The following is a 25,183-nucleotide window of genomic DNA, read 5'->3' on the forward strand; positions in this document are numbered from 1 at the left end:
GATTGTAAAAAGGGTGGTTTTTGTAAGAAAACCCGTCATGCTATACATTTTCAAAAAGGTATTTAAAAGACCTTTCCAACGAGCCCAAGACGTTAAAGATCTGAAAATCCTATCAAAAGTTATAAGCACTTAAGTGTTATTTATGCACTTTTTGGAGGCCGGATCTCAAATATTTTGATGAAAACGTTGTCCGGATCGACCATGCGACCTATCTTTGTATAGGTAATCAAAAGACCTTTCCAATGAGCCTAAAACGTTGAAGACCTGACAACCCTACCAAAAGTTATAACCACTTCAGTGTTTTTTATACACTTTTATAGGCAGGATCTCAGATATTTTGATAAAAATAAGTCTTATTTATACTCTTTTTTGAGGCTCTGTAGTGAATTAACTTTATAAATGTAAGAAAGGCACCACCCACCTAAAGGTGGATTAAGCAACTTTTTTTATATTTTTAGGTTTAAACGTCAAATTTTAAGGTGAGCCCACGATTTTTTTCGCAATTTTTTGTGAAAATAGAATAAAATGTAGCAAAAAGCTTCACAAAAATGCAGGATGAAGCAACTCGCCGTAATAAAAAATCAAAAAATATTTATTAAAACTGTTAAAACGTCAAAATTTTCAAAAACTGACATAGGGAATCGATTCTAAAAGACTAACTTATGGGAAATTGGACGAGCTTTCCGGTAAAAATATTTACGACTTGAAAAATCAAGTCTGTCAAAAACCACCAAAAACCCTATTTTTCAAACATTTTTATTTTTAAAACCTATGTCAAAGGATTGGACATAGGACAATGGTCAATATGAAGACTTTAACGTAAAACAAGCCTCACCCGACAAACTTCGTTCTGCCTTTTTTCGTTTGTTGGCGTTAAAAATTTGATTATACGTAACTTTTCCCATACAATTGGCAGATTTTCCGGAATCGGTTCCAAAGTGGCCAAAGTTGTAACTTTTTGGCGTAAGAACCTTCCTTGGACTTATACGAACCCAACGCAACAAAGAGCACCTCGATCCGACGTATTGAACTGATTCGCGTTCGAACAAACCCGTCGAAATGTTGTATATATATAAAGATTGTCTGGAGAATCGATTCCCACTACACTCAACCCCCGGTGGTTGGTCACTTGTTCGTTTGACACTTTTTTAGTTTGTACCCCGTTGGTTAGTCAAAGTCAAACTAAAATGTGACGAACTGTCACTTTTTACACGGCGCTCACGCACACTTCCAAAACAAACGTTTGGTAGTGTGTGTAAACTCCGTTTAAAAGAGGTGTCAAACTAAAACGTGACCCCGTTCGATTGACAACAGTTGGTGTCAAACCATCGGGGTTTGAGCGGGTAGCGGTTTTTTTAAATTTTGAAGTTAGATCATTTTTCAAAAAAAAACAGTTTTAGTAAATGATATTTGTATTTTTTTTAGGAGAGACATACCACCCTGCATGTTTTGTGAGTCTTTTTGTGACATCTTAGGCTATTTCCTCAAAAATTTTGAACGAAAAAATCGTGACATCACTATAAAATTTAACTTTTAAACTCAAAAATTGAAAAATCTCATATAAGTGGCGTTTATTTTTATTTCAGTTTATTTTTTTTAGAAAGCCCGTCCAATTTCCTACAAGTTTGTGTTTGACCACTTTTTGATACGATGCAACGGATTCAAATATAGTATTTTTTAAATTATAAAATACAAAAATAGTTAGTCCATCAAACAATTAAAAAGGTTAGTTTGCTTTTAAGTTTGCAAAAAATAAAATAGCCTAGCCTTATTTTCGAAGTTTGTGAACTTCTTTCAACCATTTGCTAATAAAATAAATCTAAAAAAAAAAAAACATACAATCTGCAAGAAACATAAGGGAAATTTTAAAATAGGAGCCTTCTTACAAAACCTCAATACAATCTTGCATTATCTTACATTTTCCACACTTCGGCACCTATAAGCGAGAGAACATCCAACAACAAAACTGCACGATCGTCTTACAAAAAAGGTTAACAATAAGGGAGCTTTAAACACATAAGCTGCTTTCTTCGAGCCCGCCAATTCTCGTCTGCGTCCGTCGTCGAAAAGCAAAAAAGGATCAAAACCCCGTAACAAGAAGATTGGGACAAAAAGGACATTTAAACCGGTCAGCCTTCCGTTCGATCCGGATTTTCTGCGTCCAGAAATGAAATACAAAGAAATGGTCGCGACTTAAAAAAACTGCGAAAGGAAAATCGCAATACACTGACAGTAAGTAATATCGTCAATTTTTCATCCGAGCTCACTCAAACTTATGGTCGACGGGCAGCGATTTTTTTCCTTCAAAATTGTCCGACGACTAACTGCTGTCTGTGATTTACAGAAGATAAATACTTTAGATGAAATTAGATTTGTGATTAGTGTCATCCTTTTCGCCAAATTCATCGAGTCATTCAAGATTTGAAATCTACAACCTATATTACTTTGCTTATTTTTTGATTCACTAAAATTCCTTACAAAAGATCATCAAGCTACTTTTAAATTTAAGTTACCAATTTTAAAACAAAAGTATAATTACAAAAAATTAACTAAAAAATCATAACCAACCATCAAGATGTGGGTATTTTTATCGTCCTTTGCCGATCTTTCCACTCCTCTCTATCTTATACTCTCCAATTCAAGTGTGCTACCAGCTGATTTGAACCCTCATGTACATAAAACATCGTTATGCTGCGCATTGTGTTGATACGTCCCTGACTGCGCCAGAGCCGAACGAGCATACACATGCGCGGGCTCACGTTCCCTCCAATTTTCTTCAGGACTGTTCGCTGGGTGGGTAAAGTGAGCAGGCCTTAATTTGGATTATTATCAATTTTATACTGAAAACTTCTTCAAATAAACTAGCTTAATTGTTTTCGATTTTGTAAGACAGTACTTGTTCGGTAACTGGTCTGAGAACGTAGCCCAGTTACCGAATGCTGCCCGGTAACTGAGCTGAACGAGTAATAACGAGGGGACCACCGATGCATAATACTTTTCCGATGAAATATGAAAATAAAAATTACGCAAATTTATTTACAGTGCTTACTTTTCATATTTCTTGTGGCTTGAAAATCAATAAACGTTTGAAAAAAGATTTTTTTATTTATTGCATCCATTAACCCCTCGGTCATTTCGGTTTGTTTTGTTTTTGTTTTTTTTTGACGTTTGTCTGCTTTTTAACTGTGCTACGGCCCAGTTATCGAGCGCCCAGTTCAACAACGCCCAGTTACCGAACAACGACTGTATATCATTTACTGAAGTTTTCATGCATAAACATTGTTGCAAGTAATATTCAATTAAAAATAAATGAAAAAAACGAGGATTTGAAATAAACCTAAAGCAGATCCAAAATTCGGTTCAACAACCCTACCCGATGAGCGCACCACGCAGTCAAGTAAGGGACAGATGCAATAGTAAAAATATAATGACACAGCCCGGGAAGGATCCCAACGGAGGGATGAACTAGAGACGAGCGGGGTCGGGTCCCGTCATCAGTGCGCGCAATTCAATTTATTGAAGCGCGGAAGGTTCAACACCGTTGTGCTGTTAGCAACCAATACTAGTTCAAATTTGTGGTTTTACGTTACAAATACAAACGTTAGGTGCAAGTGGGAAAATCTTTTAAATAGTCAATACACTGTGAATTTTTGGTAGATTTTTATCAAGGACTTATTTTTATTAGGTCTTTTAAATTAGTTTTCACGTTTTCTCGAAATTGATCGATTTTTTTATTTTATTGTACATTGAAAATTGAATAAATTGGATAAATTGGATAACACTGTGAAAAACTTTTTTTTTCACGAAATTACGACTTTAAGAGGCTGTATCACAGTAACCAGTAGTCCGATCAACTAAGTAAAAAAAATCTCTGCGTTTCATAATAGTAGTTTATGCAACAAGTTGCAAAAAGAGGATTTTTTCAGCACGAGTCGTACATTTATCCAACGAGGTTCACCGAGTTGGATAAATACGAAGAGTGCTGAAAAAATCACGTTTTGCAACGAGTTCCATACAACATTTTTTGCAATTCCAAAAAACACACACTGAGTGAAATTTCATGTCAAATTTTCATGTATTTTGTCAATAAATCGTTTAAATCAAAAAAAAATTTGAAAAGTGTTACTTTTCGAAACAAGTGCTGAAAAGTTCAACTTTTCAGCACCCATTTGAGTGCTGAAAAGTAGAACTTTTCAGCATTTATTTTTAAAATTGTTGCTATTCGATTCTGTTATGTTTAGTACAGAAAAGTAGGCTAATTCGTCATTCAAGAATGACAGGAAAAGTAAGTAGTTTCACGACGGAATTGCAAAAATATTGTTTCACTCAATGGGTGTTTTTCGGATTTGCAAAAAATGTTGTATGGAACTCGTTGCAAAACATGATTTTTTCAGCACTCTTCGTATTTATCCAACTCGGTGAACCTCGTTGGATAAATGTACGACTCGTGCTAAAAAAATCCTCTTTTTGCAACTTGTTGCATAAACTACTATTGGGTGGATGCATTTCATTCATAAAGAATTTTAAAACTGTTCCCGGTACCTACACAAAAGATACCTTTATCGGTTCTCTAAAATTTTGGGAATTTTTCTTGTGCTAAAACGGCAACGAATAATCGGGATTTATTGTGACAAGTTCTAATCCATCTCAAGATACTAATTATCGAATCGCGAGAAGAAAATGTAAATTTTGGACACACAATTATATTTACTATCAATCAATTCAGGTCAATTAATTTTATTAATTTTATTCTGTATTGAATAATAATAAAACCTACCTGATTTTAAAAAAATCAACTTAAAATTTAAGCAACATGTGGGCTTATAGTTTAGGTTCATTTTTTAAAATCGGGTAGCTTTTATAATTATTCAATACAGAATAAAATTAACTATAAACGATGGTTATGAATAAATGATAAACAACAATACTTAAAAAAGGTGATAAAATAAACCTGAAAAAAATAAGGGTAAGTTATTCTTTAGTGGACCCTCTGAAGGGTTTTTGATGAAAAATTCAATAAATTCACAACCTCAAGCGTGTTGTTGTCTGCAAATCTTTTATTTGGCATGTTTAGCATCATTTAAAACAATGTTGACTGACATTGAATTGTCCTTTTTGCCAAAATAAGCCATGGCCACTAGCATTTTCACAACAAAACTTCATTTATATTGAATTGAACTATCCAATCATTTTTTGACTGATTATTTAACTTCAGCAAGTTGAAATAATGTAAGTTTAAGAAACTTTACTAAAAAAGAGCGATGAAATACTCATTTTCGAGCAAAAATTAGGGGGGTCCAATAAAGGACAACGAAAATCCAAACTTTTCCAAAAGTGGACCACTGTTATTAACCTTCAAAAATGAAGAAAACTGTGTATTTAAGCAAAAGTTTCTCTTAGACATGCAATGAATGCGTGTTGTTCTCAACTTTAACGCTTATTTTTTCAATTATGAGTATAAATAATAGGGTGTTTCAGCCAAACAAAAAAGTTCTCAGATTACGGCAAACCGAGGTTCCCCTTGTAGAGGGTACCCATAGGGACTCTCATGCCAAATATCAGCCCATTTGGTTGAGAATTGGCCTGTCCCCAGCGGTTTAAAGTTTACATGGAAATTACTATGGGATTTTTGTGCTTTTCGTTCAATCGATCCTACAGACCAGGGGACAACATGGATTCACTCGGAATAAAGACAGGTGTGTAGGGGGTGGTCCAATGAACACATTCCAGAAGGAAAAAGGGTTGTCCGTTCTGTCCCCAAGGTGCGCATTGGATCGACGTCCGGTGTCTCAAAAACTACGAATGCCGACGCCAATTGAGCTTTTATTTTCAATGGTTACTACGTAGTCGTGATGTGTTTTGAATGGTAAACATGAAACAAATGTCAGAACGTCTCAATGGAAGCAGAAAGCATTAGTTTGCGGTCCTGGAACCAGGCTTTCCTGGTTGGAAAACTACTTCGTAAAGCGAGTTCGTGTGGAAAAGTCCTTGCAGATGTATTGTGCTTTTGTTTTTTTTGCATCTGGGTGCTTGGAATAATTAGGTGTTACCAACGGTTTAAGACTAGTGTTAGTTGTTGTAGCAGTATTTATTGACCGATATGCAGGATTCTTGCTGGCTCCGTTAGACTATAACAAATAGCAAATATTTTCTTCAACTAGCCTTCCCGCCCCTCTCTCCAAAATCAGGCAGCGGATGACCAAAAGTCTTCAATAGGCGAACAACCACTGCCTCCCATCAATATTGTACCTTATAAAAATTCGAGAGCAATCTGCTCATAACAATTTAAGTTACATTTCCATGTTTGTCATAGTGGGTTCATCAATTTTTTAAGACCACCCCTCAACCCCCTTGACCAAATTAATGATTGCTAACCAACTGCACTTATGTACAATGAATTTTCCAAGATTTTTTCAATTAAATGTTATACTCTTGCTTGAAATTTCTTTTTTTTTTAAATTGAAAATTGAATGCATTGAAAAGAAATTGATTTGAAGACAGTATTTTTTTAAATTCTGTGTTTTAAAAGTAGTGATATTCAATCAAATAATGTTTTAATAAACGGTTAATGTAAGAAATTGTTAATCTTCTTATGTATTTGTAATGTGAAGTAAAAACAGAAACACAACAATAAGTAAATGAAAATTTTTATTTGAGGCCGCGCTGGGCAGGACCAAGTCGGATGACGATTTCGAAGAATCATGACTACGCTGAATGGTGACATCGGACTTGCGCATGACGCCAGGACCACGCTCGATGACGGGTTGGCGAGATCGGACTTGTTGCTTGACGTTGACTTGGACAGGACCACGCTCGATGGCGAGCAGGAGAGATCGGACGGGATGACTAGCAGGCGATAGTTCCGTTGTGAAATGATTCTATCCTCCTCCGATTTCGAAGTGGTTCGGGATTTTTGCTTGTAAAGTCCTAAAATTACGTTAATTTAGTAAACTTGAACAAACCATTCTGATAAAACCATATTGTTAAAATTTATACCTCTCCAAGTGTCGTACAAATCTTGCAAATGGGCATTTAAAGCACTTTCCGCCAACCGGGAGATTTCCAAGGCGGCATTCTTTATCGAAAGCTTGTTGTATCGATTCCGGTGCAAAAGAGCGCTTAAAAGCTCTCTGTTCGTCGGGGTGCGATGCAGGGGCAGATTTCCCTCCAGATTTCCCACCAGGAAAGCCTGGTTCCAGGACCGCAAACTAATGCTTTCTGCTTCCATTGAGACGTTCTGACATTTGTTTCATGTTTACCATTCAAAACACATCACGACTACGTAGTAACCATTGAAAATAAAAGCTCAATTGGCGTCGGCATTCGTAGTTTTTGAGACACCGGACGTCGATCCAATGCGCACCTTGGGGACAGAACGGACAACCCTTTTTCCTTCTGGAATGTGTTCATTGGACCACCCCCTACACACCTGTCTTTATTCCGAGTGAATCCATGTTGTCCCCTGGTCTGTAGGATCGATTGAACGAAAAGCACAAAAATCCCATAGTAATTTCCATGTAAACTTTAAACCGCTGGGGACAGGCCAATTCTCAACCAAATGGGCTGATATTTGGCATGAGAGTCCCTATGGGTACCCTCTACAAGGGGAACCTCGGTTTGCCGTAATCTGAGAACTTTTTTGTTTGGCTGAAACACCCTAATAAATATAGCTGTTTTCATGTTAAAAGTGAGCAATTCTCTACCAAAACCGGAAATGGATTTCATTTGTATTTTTTGATTTGGCTCAAACTTTGTGGGGGCCTTCCCTATGACCAAATAATCTATTTTGTGTCATTGGTTCACCCATTCAAGTCTCCATACAATTTTGGCATCTGTAACTTTTGAAAGAATTTTGTGATCAATTTGGTGTCTTCGGCAAAGTTGTAGGTATAGTTGAGGACAATTGAGAAAAAAATAGGTACACGGAAAAAAAATTGCTGATTTTTTAATTAACATTTTTTTACTAAATTTCCCAAAATACGTATTTTTTTAATTTTCGAGATTTTTTGATATGTTTTAAGGGACAAAATCCGCAACTTTTGAGCCATAGAGAAACATGGTCAAAAAATCTGCCACCGAGTGATTTTTGGAAAAAAAAATGAAAGTTTCATGCAAAAACAAGTTTGACATTATTTTTTAATGCAAAATTGAATTTGCAATTGAAAAGTACTTTACAGATTTTTTGATAAAGGGCTCCGTTTTCAAGATATAGCCACCGAAAGTTTGATTTTAGCGAAATATTTGCAGTTTTTCAATTTTTAAAAATAGTGACCATGAGTGACCATTTCAAACCATGGCAAAAAAATAAAAAAAAATATAAAAATTTAAATAACAAGCCATAGTCTTCACATTTAAATGAAAAAAGTGTTTTAAAATGCATTTTACACTAGTTCAGTTGTTTTGCAATCATTAGTTTTCAAAAAATGTAAGATCTTACAAAAACAAAAATTGTATCAAAAAAAAGATTTTGCATCGAATTTTTTTTAATAAACCCAAACATGCTTAAAATGATTTTAAACACAGGAGAATGTATTTTAATTTGATTTCAGCTGGTTGCACTTGAATTTTCATTGCAATTTTGAAGTTTATTGTAAAAATATTTTTTTTTGCCCCCTGATTTTTCGGACCAATTTTGAAGGGGGTGACAAAAACTTTTAAAAATATTTGTACCAGCTCACCAAAACAACCCACCATTTTCTAATGACCATATCTCAGCAAATAATGGTCCGATTTTCAATTTTAATGCATGAAAAATTCGTGAAATTTTCCGATATCTTCGAAAAAAATATTTTGATTTTTTTAAATCAAGACTAGCATTTTAAATAGGTGTAATATTCAATGTTTAACCCTTTTGGTGGGTTATTTTGGTGAGACTTCAATTTTCGTGTTTCTTTTTCTTAAAGCGGCTCTATCTCAGCAACCCGAGGTCCAATCTTCAATGTCTCTTAGACAATTTTATAACAAATTTTCTGAACTTCTCAAAAAAATATTTTTAGAAATGGTCACTTATGGTCACTATTTTTAAAAATTGAAAAACTGCAAATATTTCGCTAAAATCAAACTTTTGGTGGCTATATCTTGAAAACGGAGCCTTTTATCAAAAATCTGTAAAGTACTTTTCGATTGCCAATTCAATTTTGCATTAAAAAATAATGTCAAACCTTTTTGTATCACTGTTTTTTTTTCAAAAATTCATAACTCGGTGGCAGATTTTTTGACCATGTTTCTCTATGGTTCAAAAGTTGCGGATTTTTGTTCCCTAAAACATATAATTTTTTTTTGGGAAATTGAGTTTTAGTGAAAAAAAGTTAAAAAATCTGATTTTTGCTTTTTTCCCGTGTACCTATTTTTTTCTCAAAAGTCCTCAACAATACTTACAACTTTGCCCAAGACACCAAATTGCTCAGAAAATTCACGCAAAAGTTACAGTTGTTTGAATATTTACATACCATTTTTGTATGGACAACAGCCAAAATTGTATGGAGACTTGTATGGGTGAACCAATGACGCAAAATAGATTATTTGGCCATAGGGAAGGCCCCCACAAAGTTTGGGTCAAATAAAAAAATACAAAAAATAAAAATGGTCGAAATCGGTCGATTTCGTAGAGAGTTGCTCAAGTACCAAAAATGCTGCAGCCGTAAGAATTTATAATTGATCAAAACTATAGTTAATTGTACTTAACTGAAGCTTCAGCTTTTTTTTTTTGATAAACATGCGTGATTTTATCAGCAACTGTAAACAAATCTATTGTTTAGTTTCGGTCAACCATTTGTGTAATTAATATAAAAAAATGCATCAAAATTACTTTTTTTTAAAATTATTTTCATGTTTTTCAGTGGTTTTTATAAAGTTTTCTCTGATCTTTTTCGGAAATAAATGTGTTTAAATGTCTGTTAGGTTTTTTTATGTTTAAAGCCAAATTTGTTAACAAAACATATTTGTTTACGATGAGAAGTGAGCAAAATCCAATTTTTATTCAATATATCTATCATTAGACCTATACCATGCATCAAAACTTCAAATATCGGTTAAATTTGGAATAACAATAAAAGTTTGCTTACAGTGTACCCGGGTCCACTATAGAAAAAGGGGCGTCCACAACAGGCAAAAAAACGTTTTTTTTTCAAATGGCTTTTTTCTGCTCAAAAACAAATAACTGATGAAACAAATACTCAAAATTGCTCAAAAGACTTCAGATTTAATTGTTTTGTACAAAGGGTTATGAAAAAGTGCTTAAAATATTGAAAATTTGTGAAAAATGTGCTTCGGCCCTACTAGAGGGTTCACTAATGGTTAAAATACTTTAAAAAAAATTAATTATGAACATCAAATTGACAAAAAAGCTTGAAAACAAAATTCATAAACATTTCAATTTAACAGTGCACGTGATCATGATCCAGCACACTCCGATAGCGCATCGCAAACATATAAATTTTAACGGTTGCATGAATGTCGTCGTCGGCTCGCCTGTCTGGCACGCTCAGACCCACTAAATCACCAGAGGGAAATCCTCCGAATGTGGCACGAGCGCCCATTTCGTCCTTTTTTCCCATTCCCATCGATGTATTGGTGCGTCCACAATCAGCTTATTGCCGCTCCCTCAGTGCAGTGAGTCGTTATCCTTCGGTTTTGCCAGGAGTCGTCGAACCGTCGCACAAGGACCCCAAAGTCTGGCAGCTTTTCTTTCGCAAAGAAGGGTCTCTCCCCCTTTCTTTTTCTTACGGCTGAATATCCCTTGAAGAAATTAAGCACAAATACACACCTCTCGGAAAAGGATATGACGATGCGCTCGCTGTGTGAGTATATGGAATTATAACATTTTACTGCTTCTACCGTTTTATTTTTCTGTGTGGAGGGTAAACCTCGCACCGGGATCTGCTCATTCAAGTTTAGACCTTCGTCAAGAAACGTTCGCCTGGCTTGCAGTGCGAAGCGGAGCAAGAAATTCAAACGACCGTTATGGAATAGGCGCGAAACCTTCTCAAACCGTTGAGGGGAACGAAGAAAAGAAAAGTTAGGGAAAAGTTGTTTTAGTTTATTTTTTTTAGTATTTTGTTTCTGATTTAAGTGGAAATTTGTTTTTTTTATGTTCGTTACTCTATAAGTTATTGCTCGGTTTTGTTCAAATTTGATATATTTATTGCACCTCACAAGAAAGCGAAACTAGAAATCACAAAACTAACAAACAAAAAATCGCACACCAAAATCAAAGTTTATTCCAAAGTTTAACAGTGTTTTGAGTGTTACGTTAAAGTTTTTGAGTTTTCAAACACTTTCCTCGGAACCGGATTAAACAGATCCGTCACAATTGCGTTTAACATGTTCTCGAAAGCTAAGGTGAAGAGATTTAACGACGTTGAAGGTGAGTACCCAAAAATATCAAGAATAAGGCACCAAATGTGCATTACCGAGTCACCCCTCAAAGTACTTCGTAAAATAACTTTAAATTAATTCAAAAGAAGCCCTCATACCGAACCGTGGGAAACATTTTCCCCTCTCCATAAGAAAAAAGTACTTTTTATTGTCATCGTCATTGCAGAGATTGGTTACGTGTGCAGTGCGGACTTCTTACCTGGGTTTAATAGAAAAAAAGGGACGTGAAATTATCCCCTCAGGATGTGAAGAAATTGTGATGCATATGAATCGCATCCCTCGAAAGGTCGGATGTGCTACGCATGAAAAACTTGTTTTAAATTTTAACAAAAGATACAGGTACAACTGTTTTAATTTGCGAATGACGGTTGGAAAAATTTGCGCAGTTGTGAAATTAACTGATGATCGAATATAAAAAAATTATTGGCATGAAATATTAAAAAGCTTTTTTAAAGTGATTGGAATATTTTACATGTATTCCACTATAATTAATGTCAATGTTATGAATAAATTTCAGTTTTCATGCTCTAATATGCTTTCTAATATATGGGTCATTCCATGTCAACTGGGTACACTTTTGGACTCGACCTTCACCATCCCTCTTTCTTTGGCACCACCCTCTTTTTTGACGATTTAAAAAAAATCTTTTACTCGTAACTGTCTAACTATTAGCCAAGCCTGCCCAACCTTTTCGGCTGAATTTTCACATTTTTGATCGTCGAAATTACAATTGTTCATTTTTTCATGATTTCTTTGATGGAATCGGTTCTCAGATGACCAGTGAACATAACTTATAATTTTGAAAAAATATTTATACAAGTCGTTTTTATATACATTTTACGTCAAAGATCAATCCGGCCCGCGGGCCTGACCAATTTTTCACTTAAAACTTACATAAAAACGACCTGCAAAAATATTTTTCCAAACTTTTATCATAGTTATGTTCACTGGACATCTGAGAACCGATTCCATCAAAGAAACCATGAAAAAATCAACAATTGTAATTTTGACGATCAAAAATGTGAAAATTGAGCCGAAAAGGTTGGGCAGGCCTGTATTAGACCAAACAACTTTCTTCAAAATGCATTTTATAGGAAATTGTCCAAGGAATTCATAAAAAATAAAAAAATAACCCTCAAATGCCTTCCAATATAGTTTCTTTGCAGTTTATGGTTTGAAACGTGATTTTCACCCGTTTCTTATACTTATATATATTTTATTTGATCAGCATCGTATTCCCCGGACAATTTTACATAAGAATCAATGCACATCTCAAACTAAACCAAACCATTGCCGATAAACAGGACTTTAAAAATAAAAACTCTGAATTTTCAATGATTTACATGACCAAATTTGCTAACAAATGCAACAGTTGGCATTTTTTTTATTTTTGAAGTGATTTTTTTCAATTTGTTCAAAGTTTCAAATTTATTGAAGTGGTGCTGAATATCAAATAAATCCTTGGTTTTATGGCTTTTCATAAGAGTTTCCAAAAAGAATGTGTTTTCAATTTTTAAGGAAAAACTTGAAATATATTCAATTTTTTCTTTAAAATCTTATTTTGCTTTCTAACATCATACCTAAACCTATTTAAATTAAAGCAAAATATTTCAATATTTTCCAAACCAGAAGTCTCTTAAAACTGGATTCAGCTCGTGATTTAACAATACCAAAATCTGGTTTTAAAGAGAACAGTGTGACTGGCCTAGTGGATCCACATGCACATAAGGCTGACTTAAAAAGTAAAATTTCTTTGAAAAAAAGCTTTTGATGTTTAGAAAGTTTAAAAGCAATATTTAGATATTATGCATCGAAATTACACTTCTTCACACAAACATTAAAATATCTTGGCGATATTTTCAGAAATTAGGGTAAGATTGATTTATAACCAAATAAAAAGATGTGTACTTTTTGTTTAAGAGAAAAAACTTCAAATAAAAAAATGTAACATTATTTTTTTTTGCCCAGACTTTTGAAATAGAAATAAATTTAACCCGTTTCCCGGGAAATTTGTAACCCCGGGAAATTGGACGCTCTACACCAACCCCAATAACGTAGTTTTAAGTTTTAATTCAATAATATAATTTTCCTAAAATATTTATTCTTCCCGATTTTTCATTATATGAGTAAAGATTAACAAAAACTCGATACTTTGATTACAAATCCTTTAACATAATTAATTCTGAACAAGCTAGGCAAAGATTTTCAGTCTTTCTTTTTTTTAATTTTATTCTATTAAATTCAGGAAGAATTTAAAAATAAACAGACAAATCATCTTAACAAAACAAACCAGCTTTCGCTCCAAAACATTCAAATTTTCAAAAATGTTTTGAAAAAAAATATTTTTTTTAACCAGGTTTTAGAGATTTTGACAAATTGTTAGCATTCAATGAATGAAATAATTTAACGTTAAAAATATGGAATATACAAAACATGAAAAAAGATCGAAAACTTCTGTTTGGACCAGTAGGCGAAATGATTTTTAGAGCAGCATTTATTCTTGCAGCTTAAAACTGAGCAACTCTCTACGATATCGGCCGATTTTGACCATTTTTATTTTTTGTATTTTTTTATTTGACTCAAACTTTGTGGGGGCCTTCCCTATGACCAAATAAGCTATTTTGTGTCATTGGTTCACCCATACAAGTCTCCATACAATTTTGGCTGCTGTCCATACAAAAATGGTATGTAAATATTCAAACAGCTGTAACTTTTGAGTGAATTTTCTGATCAATTTGGTGTCTTCGGCAAAGTTGTAGGTATTGTTGAGGACAATTGAGAAAAAAATATGTACACGGAAAAAAAAAATTTGCAGATTTTTTTATCAACTTTTTTTTCACTAAAACTCAATTTCCCAAAATACGTATTTTTTGATTTTCGAGATTTTTTGATATGTTTTAGGGGACTAAAATCCGCAACTTTTGAGCTATAGAGAAACATGGTCAAAAAATCTGCCGCCAAGTTATGATTTTTTGAAAAAATAGTGATTTTTGGAAAAAAACCAAATTTCATGCAAAAACAAATTTGACGTTATTTTTTAATGCAAAATTGAATTTGCAATCGAAAACTACTTTACAGATTTTTTGATAAAGTGCTCCGTTTTCAAGATATAGCCACCGAAAGTTTGATTTTAGCGAAATATTTGCAGTTTTTCGATTTTTGAAAATAGTGACCATGAGTGACCATTTCTGAAAATATTTTTTTTGAACAGTTCAGAAAATTTACTATAAAATTGTCTAAGAGACATTGAAGATTGGACCTCGGGGTGCTGAGATACAGCCGCTTAATGAAAAAGAAACACGAAAATTGAAGTTTTTCTAAGATGCACCCAAACAACTCACGATTTTCTAATGTCGATATCTCAGCAACTAATGGTCCGATTTTCAATGTTAAGATATGAAACATTCGTGAAATTTTCCGATCTTTTCGAAAGAAATATTTTTTAAGTCAAGACTATTATTTTAAAAGGGCCAAACATTGAAAATGACGCCCATTTAAAATGTTAGTCTTGATTTATTTTTTTTCAAAAATTTTTTTTCGAAAAGATCGGAAAATTTCACGAATGTTTCATATTTTAACATTGAAAATCGGACCATTAGTTGCTGAGATATCGACATTAGAAAATGGTGGGTTGTTTTGGTGAGACTTAGAAAACTTCAATTTTCGTGTTTCTTTTTCTTAAAGCGCCTGTATCTTAGCAACCCGAGGTCCAATCTTCAATGTCTCTTAGACAATTTTATAGCAAATTTTCTGAACCATTCAAAAAAAATATTTTTAGAAATGGTCGCTCATGGTCACTATTTTTAAAAATCGAAAAACTGCAAATATTTTGCTAAAATCAAACTTTCGGTGCCTATATCTTGAAAACGAAGCCCTTTATCAAAAAAATTGTAAAGTAGTTTTCGATTGCAAATTTTGCATTAAAAATTAATTTCAAATTTGTTTTTGCATGAAATTTGGATTTTTTCCAAAAATCACTATTTTTTCAAAAATTCATAACTTGGCGGCAGATTGTTTGACCATGTTTCTCTATAGCTCAAAAGTTGCGGATTTTAGTCCCCTAAAACATATAAAAAAATCTCGAAAATCAAAAAATACGTATTTTGGGAAATTGAGTTTTAGTGAAAAAAAAGTTGATAAAAAAATCTGCAATTTTTTTTTTTCCGTGTACCTATTTTTTTCTCAATTGTCCTCAACAATACCTACAACTTTGCCGAAGGCACCAAATTGATCAGAAAATTCACTCAAAAGTTACAGCTGTTTGAATATTTACATACCATTTTTGTATGGACAGCAGCCAAAATTGTATGGAGACTTGTATGGGTGAACCAATGACACAAAATAGCTTATTTGGTCACAGGGAAGGCCCCCACAAAGTTTGAGCCAAATCAAAAAATACAAATAAAATCCATTTCCGGTTTTGGTAGAGAATTGCTCAACTGTAATAGTTATTTTTATTATTAGGCTTAATTTTACAATGCAAATCTGGATGAAATACTCACATTAACAGTTTCTATCTACACCTCTAAAACCCGCACAACATCAATCGCCGCTGCCTCCGTAGTAGATATGTTCCTAATTGATACAAAATTATGAAACCTACATTGGCGGCCGATCTGTTATTGATGTTGATAAATTATTTACTTACAATAAGATCAAATAATCCCTGCGGACAACAAATTGCACTTGATGAGGCACTTCTTCTATCTCTATACATCTCCTCTGCTTTGACCATATGACATTTCCTTCTTCTTTTTACAAAACTCTTTCCCTTAACTCATCGATCATCTCAGAAACGCGGTGCGTCAACAACTTCTTAAAACTACAAAAAAACAAGAAAAAAAAACAAATAAAAACAAAGACGAAATCTTTAAAGCAATAGAAATAAATATTTTCGTAGGACAATAGTTGGAGCTGTAGAGTTTAAAAATAAAGGACTTCCACAATACTTGCGAAGATGTTTTATGTGACATCTTTCTAAAACGTGAGAATATGTAACTTTATTATTAAATTAGTTTTTTTTTTCAATTTTACATTGTACAGCTCAACAAATTCAAACCTCATGACCAAAACTACTTCAGTCACTGCAGCTTGCCTTCATTTGGAAAACCCCCTTAATAAGCTAAATTTGACGCAGCACGTCGTCAAGAGGTTCCTGCAGTTTGAAATCCTTATCAGCAGGACAACGGCTGTGTTATGGCCCTGGCTGTGCCCTTCTTAAAGTCTGGCAAGCCACACGCGCAGGGCGACCTTTACGACAAAGGAGTATGTTTGGACAGCTGCGCGTACCAGCTCCGTTGACTTTCATTAATCTCAAGAAGCAGCTGACTTAACTGAAGAAATTGATTTTTTTTTCTTCTTGCTTAGAAAAGGTCAATCGTTTCCTCGTCAACGATTTTTTTTTGCTTTTCTTGAAAGGCAACCCCGATTCGTTGCGGGTAATCAAAAACGATTAAAGAACTTCACGACTACCGGAAATTAGTCTCGGGAGAGCGAATGGGTGATTGCTTAGAAATAGAAATAAGAAAAAAAAATCCTTTCGTTTTCGCTTCAGAAAAAAGATGATTAATTGTTCCTGTGAGAAGTCTAGGAAGGGAAACGCATCTCACCATATCGTAACGCACGGATTCGGTTGAACACCCACGCCGTACACCGTACATCCTCCAGAGCCTTTGACGCACTCTATGGCAAGGGTCAAACGTTTCCAAAGTAACGACAAAGAAGCTTCATTTATCACGGTTGGCTGAATTGCATCAACTTCTCAAAAGGTTCTAAAGCCAGGCAGTTGCAGTTGCTGGGACAAGAAAATGAGAAACACCTTTTCGTGGTCTACTTTTTGGGGGGAAATTAGACACGAGTGACCTCCCGTTCTGTGTGAACATTGCCATGGTGAGGAGAGGGAAAAAAATCGTTGACGCAATTCTTGCCTTATTCTGGGGGAAGGCTAAATTAGTGCGGGTAGAGACAACGTCGACCGGAAGGGAATTAATTAGATATGGGAAAGGTGGAAACTTGCATGGTTTATGATATAGTGGTGATGTAGAATGGGACATGTGCGTTTTTAAACTGAAATTGTTTTCAAAAACGAAAAAGCGTGCTGCACACGCGATGGTAAAGTATGATCAACTGATAAGATTAAATGTCCACAAAAAATATAGGAATCCGTTAGCAATTAAAATTTATTGTGTAGAAGGATTTTTGTTCCATTTACAAAACCGTTGCGACGTCAGTGAGTTTCCAAGCTAATTTTTATTTGTATATTACCAATTATTTAAAAGTAAGTTTCGCTAGAGTTTAAGTTTTGTTTTCTTAATTTTTAGTCCATCCATCACAGCCCCAATCGATTTGATGTGTTAGACTAGGACTTTAAAGAAAAAAAACTGTAAAACTTTCTAAAGTTCACTTTTTTGCTAAAATTCTTTTAGACTTGTATTATTTATCTCATTTTAAAAATTAATTTTGTTTTGGTGAACAAAAACAGACAACTCTCAGGGCGAAATAAAAAAAATTAAGATAGATTTTTTAAGGATAGATTTTTTTTGGGATCCGGCCTCTAAAAGTGTATAAATAACACTTAAGGGTTATGACTATTCATAGGGTTGTCAGATCTTCGGTGTTTTGGACTCGTTACAAAGGTCTCAAATACCTTTCTGAAAATGTATAGTATGACGGGTTTGTTTTTACAAAAACCACCCTTTTTACAATCTTTTGGACTTTAGTCAAAATCGTTTTTTTAGCATAACTTTTGAAGTACTTTACTAAACTTCATAATTTTCATTAGGGACTTATGCGACTCCAAGATGAATCGAATGAGATCAAAACGGTTCAGCCAGTGCTGAGATAATCGAGAGCATATTTTTCGGTGCACAGACTAACATCCCTACACAATTGTAGTCAGACATGCATCCGCTCTAACCCCTCTTTTAGAAGAACTTGTTTGGCATATCGCGTAGATGATACCCAGCATGGTATGCCAGTGGGCCAAGAGGGTTTTGCCTGGCATCAACCATAACATTACTTTAAACGAAAATGCCATGTGGAACTAGGGAGTAATATCAAAATCGATTTTCCAGCACAGCATTTTTTCAGTTCTTCTTGGGGTCCTAAACAACTCCCCAAAGTTTGGGAATGATTGGTTTAGTCCTCACTTTGCGCAAAGTGATTCAATTTTCCATATAAATTTGTATGGGAAAAATTATTTTTTTGAATTGGGTCCTAAAATGAAGCATAGATTGCTGATATTATTGTTTACAGCGATAAAGCTTATTTTTCTGAGTACAATGACCCTTTGTACGACCACAAAGAGTTTAAAATGGATTTTTAAATCAATTTTGAAAAATTAACCTCGCGGTCCTTCTTGACAGAAAAGCTCCTACTTGACAGCTCGTTCCAAGGGGACCATAGTTGATCCATCGAAAAAATGTTGTCTTGTCAAAAAAAAAATGTTTGCATTAAAATGAAAAAAAAAAGTGATCAGAAATGGTTTTTAATCGTGTTTTTTACCGTTGTTCATAAAAATTTACATAGGGCTTTAGTCACGGCTTTAGTACCCAATTTTAATATTTAAAAAATCCAGGTTTCACGCTGTACTAAAACCGGATTCATATTCGGATGCTCTAGAAGGTGCTCTACAACTTTTCCGAAGAGAGTATGGTGCTAACTTGCTCCTGAAAGAAGATACAGCGTCCTCAAAACTCGTCTAAAACGTGATTTTCGAGCAAAACTGAAAAGTTGCTGTGCTCATTAGATTTGGACAATTTTATTTTTTTCCATACAACCATATTACACCCTAATGTGGAACAAGCTGAGTGCCGTTAAGAAGAGCTCTTAGTGCATGTCTGGTTGTAGTACACACCCACGCACACATACATATGCTCAGAATTTGATTCTGAGTCGATATGTATACGTGAAGGTGGGTCTAGGAGGTCAAATTAAGCAGTTCATTTTCGAGTGATTGTATAGCCTTTCCTCAGAAAGGTGTAAAATATGTGTAAATTTTGATGATGGAAAATTTAAAGGTTATCGTTCATGATGTAAAATTATATCAATTTAGACTGTAAATGTGAGAAAACGCGGTAGTAGTGATAAAGTTACACATTTTTAGAGGTGAAATTCAATATTTTTTTCTGAAGTAAAAGATGTATTCATTCTCAGATGAAATACCACCATGTTTTTTTTCTGTGTATTTGAATAAAATAACATCAATATTAAAGGAGAGTTTTTTTAGAGTTTTTTTTTTCATAGGTCCTATAAACATATGAAACACAATAGCTTATAGGTCCTTTTAAAAAAAACTCTAGATGTGCTTTTTACAAAATACATACAACTAGGGCGAATTAGAATTACAGTCTGAATAGATAGCAGTTTTAGGAGCATTCAGTTGTTTTATTTTTGCTCTCTCTATCCGAAATCAATCAAATATATTAAAATATGGTGCAATAAAAAAAAATTCAAATTTCAAAACCAACCTTTAAAATGTAGAATCAAAGTATCACAAAAGTTTGTATACATTCTAACAGTTATGCTACTTCCGAAATTTGCAAAATATCAATGAAAATATATTTTTCCAATAGTTTTATGTCGTTTTATGATCTGTAGTCCCAAAATTAAAAATTAGCAAAAAAAAAACCCTAAAGTACTCTTGACTTGAAATAAATTGTGCAATTGTCTAAAGGACTTTTTTCCAAACTTTATTTTTTTATGAAGGTGAAAATCTGAAACCATTATAAAAATTAGGAAAAAACATTGGTAACACAATTCTAAAAAAAATATTTTTGTGAATAACAAAATAACCACATCTGGGAGCAGCTGTGGCTGAATGGTTACAGTGTTTGCTTTGTAAGCGAATGGTTCTGGGTTCGATTCCCATCTGCTCCCATCGAGAAAGTTAAGGACATAGAAATACTTGAAATCCTGAATATAAACGAAAAATCAAAGTCGCCGAAGACGGGGTTCGAACCCCCGTCCTTTGGATTGGTAAGCAAAAATGCTAACCACTAGGCCATGGCGACTTGGTGAGCATAGACTGGAATTAGGAATACTGTTACAACCAACCCGCAACGCCTTTCGAGGTGTATCCTAGGGTTCTACCTCTCCTACTAACATTGAGTCCAAAACCTCCCTACAAACATCTATACCACTAAGGTGACGTAGGGGTCCTTGCGCACTTTAGATAGGTGTTTACTAACGATCCTTCATATCCCTGAGGATAGCTTGGACCCGGCCTGGACCCCCTTATGCCCTGGGCTGTATTACACACTCATCAAAAGATGAAGACATGGTATCTCCCGTGTTGGATTATTGTTCCGGATGAGGGTCTAACACAACCAGACCAAACAGAGGGATAAGCGTTGTGGAGCCTTCCGGTGGTGGGGCGTCCTCCAAATGCTAATGCTAATGCTAACAAAATAACCACATCTGTGAAGCTTAAGGATCCACTACATGCGAACATTTGTTACTTCGACTTCGAGTTCGACTTTTTACGGAAATTGTCATAACTCTGAATAGAAAACAGTAAGAGTCCTACTTTTTGTATTAGGTCCTGTAGAAATGTTTTGCAAAAGTTAAACTGATCTGATTGCTTCAATAGTTTCTTCAAAAAGCCCAAAAAACTTGCGAAAATAGCAAGCAATTACAAAACATGTTCGCATGTAGTGGATCCTTAACCATAATTGAGAATTAGACTCATATTTGCTAACAAAAAATAATAAATGATAAAATAAGTAGGTAACATGAAGACTCAAATATAATATTTAAAATATCTCAGAAACTAAGGAACCAATCATCAATTTTAAAAAATGGAAACACTCGTTTTATTTCGTTGTCTTTTAATTATTTATTTCAAGGTGAATGCAGTATTAATTAAATTAAAATTTTAAAAAAAGTCACATTGAAAAAAATATTTCGACCTCGTAGGTTAATAGCTTATTTTTTTCATTCACTTTCAGTTGTTTCCTCCCCATCGCCCTTCGTTGAGCCAAAAATGAAGGAATCCAGCAAGAAGTCCAAAAAGGAGGAGAAGATCAAGATGGGCAGCCAGGACGCCGAGTCCATCAAAACGACCAAGAGCGCCCTCAGCCTGTTCAGAACGGTATGTTACAACATCTCCAAATTCAAATTTAAACTGTTTTAATTAATTCAAAACATCCCAACCTCCAGCCCTCCCTCCCGAAGCGCCTCAAGTTCAAGCACATCTCGGACCTGACGCCGAAAAAGTCCAAAGAGGGCAAGGAGGCCGCCATCGAGAAGGTTCGCCAGCTGGACCTGGAAGCGGAACGCGGCGTCGACTGTCCCAGTGCCACCAGCAAGCTGCCCCCGATCGTACAGCTGTACAACAAGATCGACTCGAACAAGGAAGCGTTGCAGCGGGCGCGCGAGGAAAACGAAGAGTTGAAGGCACGTGTTCAGGAGCTGCTGGCGGAGAAGCGTCAGGCCGAGGCGGATCGTGAGCGGATTCTGGGTGAGAAGGACAACCAGGTGATGCTGCTGGAGCGGGAGTTGACCAGCATTAGCAAGGCCGATGAGCTGCTGCAGGGTATTGCGGAGGGTTGTTTGGAGAAGGTGAAGGAGAATGAGCGGGAGATTCGGGGGCTGCATGGGGATTACGAGCGGAAGTTGATGGAGGTGCACGAGGCCAAGTTTGAGCTGGAGATGCGGTATGAGGAGTTGGAGATTCGGTATAGTGCGCTGCAGGAGGATTACCTGGTGTCGGAGGGGGAGAATTACTTGATGGATGAGGAGTTGACGATGGTGCGGGAGATTCTGGAGGCTCATGATATGGAGCTGCAGCGTAAGGTGGACGATATTAAGGAGATGGAACGATTGCTGGGTGATTTGATGAAGGAGGGTAAGGAGCTGAAGGAGCAGGTCAACTATTTCAAGCAGCAAGCTGAGGAGGACATGATGCGATACGTGGAGGAGAGCCGCACTACGATTCGTGACATTGACACGTTGAAGAAGGAGAACGAGCGGCTGCTGGCACAGCTCGTGGAGAAAAATGTGGTGATTGAGGGTATGCAAGAGGAGTTGAATGAGAATCAGTTCGAGATGGATGAGATCAGAGATGAAATAAGGACCGAGTTTAACCAGGAGTTGAGAACCGTTTTGAACAAGTACGAGCAGCAAATTGCGACGTTGAACGAGGTGAATGAGATGAAGATTCGAGAGTGCGAATCGATCTTTGTGCTGGAGAAGTCGAAACTGATCAAGGAGCACATGGACAAGATCAAGAAGCTTGAGCAGGATCACGAGCGAGAGATCGAACGTATTGGTGAGCAGGCCGAGGAGAAGATTCGCATCTCGGAAGTGCAGAACGAGGAGCGATTCAAGGCGCTGGAGCTGTCGATCCAGAGCTCGATCTCGAGCGCACTTGCGGCCGAGAAAATGAGATGGCAGAAGGAGCTGGACAAGTGCCAGAAGATTGCCGAGACGGAAATCATGCAGTGCGAGTTTGAGAAGCGTGATCTGCGCACTCTGTGGGAAGCCTCCAACGAGGTGATCAAGGAGCACGAGAACAAGATCAACGAGCTGGAGAGAAGACTGCGGGCGGAAATGGGCGGTAGCAACAAAACCAAGGAAGAGTACGAGTGTGAGCTGAAGGAAGCTACCAAGGAGAATACTCGCCTGCAGACGGAGAAGTACAACTACCAGCTAACGCTGAACAACACCCGATCTACGGTGAACATTCTGATGGAACGTCTGAAGAAGTCGGACGGAGACGTTGAGATGCTCAAGTCGGAGCTGGATTCGCTGCTGAAGGGCAAAACCGAGATGGAAACCGAGAACAACAAGCTGCGTGAGGAAATCGAAGAGTACCGACGGGTGTTGACGGCACTGCGATTGTCATCGACCCAAATGGAGAAGGAAATGCGCGACAAGGAGGAAGTGTTCGAGAAGATCATGACTTCCGAGGAGGATGCCATCATGACGGTGTCACAGATGGGCAAACTCTTCAACGAGAAAATGGAAGAGAGTATATCGCGGTATCTGGAGATGTACGACGATCTGAAGAAGAAGTACGATGCCCGCGAAGCGTACATTCAGGACATGAAGACGTTGCTGGACGAGTTCGCCACCGGCATCGAGCTGGCACGGATTGAGCTGGATACCAAAGACAAGAAGATTTCCGAGCTGGAGAACGAAAACAAGGACATCAAGCTGGAGAACATGACGTTCCGATTCAAGTGCGAGCAGTTTGAAAAGTACCACAGCGAAAGCCGACTGCCTCAGCCATCGCCCGAACCACCGACCAAGGAGGACGAAGAACTGGTCTCGAACCTGCTGATCGAGAGCCTCATCAACCAGCTGGAGAAGGATGAGGATGGTGGTAAACTTCACAACAGCGAGCACATCGAGGTGTTCAAGGACGTGATCGACAAGGAAACTACCAACGAGCTCAATGAACAGGTAATTTACCAAAATTTAAAAATTTCAGAACAAATTTTGATAATATTCTATTTCTAGCTGAAGGCAACGGAGAACAAGCTTCGCCTCGTGGAACAGTTCGCCAAGGAAACCTCGGACAAGTACACCGAACTGCTCGAGAATCAGAACAACCGACAAAAGTCCAAGAACGCTGAAAGCAACAAGGACAACCAACAGCTAAAAGCGGTAATGCTACCATCAACCCCCCAAACATCCAGCAAAATTTCTCAAAATCAACCTTCTTCCCCCCCGTAGAAAATCGCCAAGCAGCAGGAGATCATCAAGAAGCACGAAAACACCATCCACGGTCTGCAGCAGCAGCTGTCCTGCTTCGACTCGCCTCAGAAGCAGCTGAACGTGTCCGGGCTGTACGCCATCGCCGGCAGTCCCAAGACCCCGAAGAAGCAACTGCTCGGATCGCCCTTCCCCGGCAAGGAGAACCGCTCGCCGGCCGTTTATAGCCCACGGGCCGCGAATGCGCTGCGTCCGCGGAACAACTAACGGATTTTGGCGTGTTTTTTTTTTCTTTTCGAAATTAGTGTGTAAGAAGCGTCTTACTGAGTTAGGGAATAATTTATGTTGGTTTAGAGATTTTGAAAACGTATAGTAAGATTTAACTCTCTTTTTTATGTCGCGATCAAAACGTTAAGAATATTTATTAGCCGGACAGCCAAAGTGATAGAACAGATTTGATAAATATGAAAAATAAACGATGCGCAAAAACACGATAGGAAAAGTTCCTTCACAATTGCAAACCAGAAAATGATTACCACGAAGAATAAAACAAATAGTCAAAATATAATTCAAAATTTGCTACAATTTATTTCGATGACAATATTTAACCCTCAACAGTCGCTTGGTTTGGTGTATACAAGTACCCTTACAAAGTGTATAAAAAAGTATACTTACGCGACTGGAAAAATGTAGAGAATGTTCTAAAACATGTTTTTTTGTCACAACAAATTAACCTACATTGTTTTTGGTATCTTAGCGCGCATTTGAAAAATTCTAAAACTAATATGTAACCTTGGATGTAGCAAAACTGCAAAACTTTTTATTTTGGTTTTATTTATTTATTTGTTTTTTTTATCTTTAAAAAGCATTGCAAAGAAGAACTCATATTTATTTTTTGAAAATTTATCGTTTGGAAGGTCATCTTTTGATGTGTTTTTTACTAACATTTCCTTTATTTCAAGTTAAGCTTTAAAAATATAAATATTGAAATAGCAAGCCATAGTCTAAACATTTGAATGGAAAAAGTGTTTTAAAATGCATTTTACACTAGTTAGTTCCAGTTGTTTTACAATCATTAGTTTTCAAAAAATGTAAGATCTGACGAAAACTAAAATTTCAGCGAAAAAAAAACTTTTTACATCAAACATTT

At 36.1% G+C, this 25,183-nt stretch overlaps 1 protein-coding gene and 1 long non-coding RNA gene across 3 annotated transcripts in view; one reads left to right on the plus strand and one right to left on the minus strand.

The window, feature by feature from the left end:
- LOC120428226 (interaptin) overlaps positions 1–24,602 on the plus strand; it is a 53,384-nt gene extending 28,782 nt beyond the window's left edge. Inside the window, exons 1-5 of one of the 2 annotated variants that reach the window (XM_039593204.2) lie at positions 10,881–11,365; positions 21,324–21,466; positions 21,535–23,781; positions 23,839–23,985; positions 24,055–24,602. In XM_039593204.2, coding sequence (XP_039449138.1) covers positions 11,323–11,365; positions 21,324–21,466; positions 21,535–23,781; positions 23,839–23,985; positions 24,055–24,300 — 2,826 coding nt within the window. In that variant the 5' untranslated portion in view covers positions 10,881–11,322 and the 3' untranslated portion in view covers positions 24,301–24,602. Of the gene's footprint in view, positions 1–10,880; positions 11,366–21,323; positions 21,467–21,534; positions 23,782–23,838; positions 23,986–24,054 lie in introns of those variants that run through there. The other variant, XM_052708573.1, reaches the window with a different exon arrangement.
- LOC120428246 (uncharacterized) lies at positions 6,632–7,661 on the minus strand. The gene is made up of 2 exons (XR_005607061.2): positions 6,997–7,661; positions 6,632–6,927 (listed from the first exon to the last, which is right to left on the minus strand). It is a non-coding gene; the product is annotated as an uncharacterized LOC120428246 (long non-coding RNA).
- Positions 24,603–25,183: the final 581 nt, after the last annotated feature.

Source organism: Culex pipiens, chromosome 2, assembly GCF_016801865.2.
Source record: "Culex pipiens pallens isolate TS chromosome 2, TS_CPP_V2, whole genome shotgun sequence".
In the NCBI taxonomy this organism is placed as follows: Eukaryota; Metazoa; Arthropoda; class Insecta; order Diptera; family Culicidae; genus Culex; species Culex pipiens.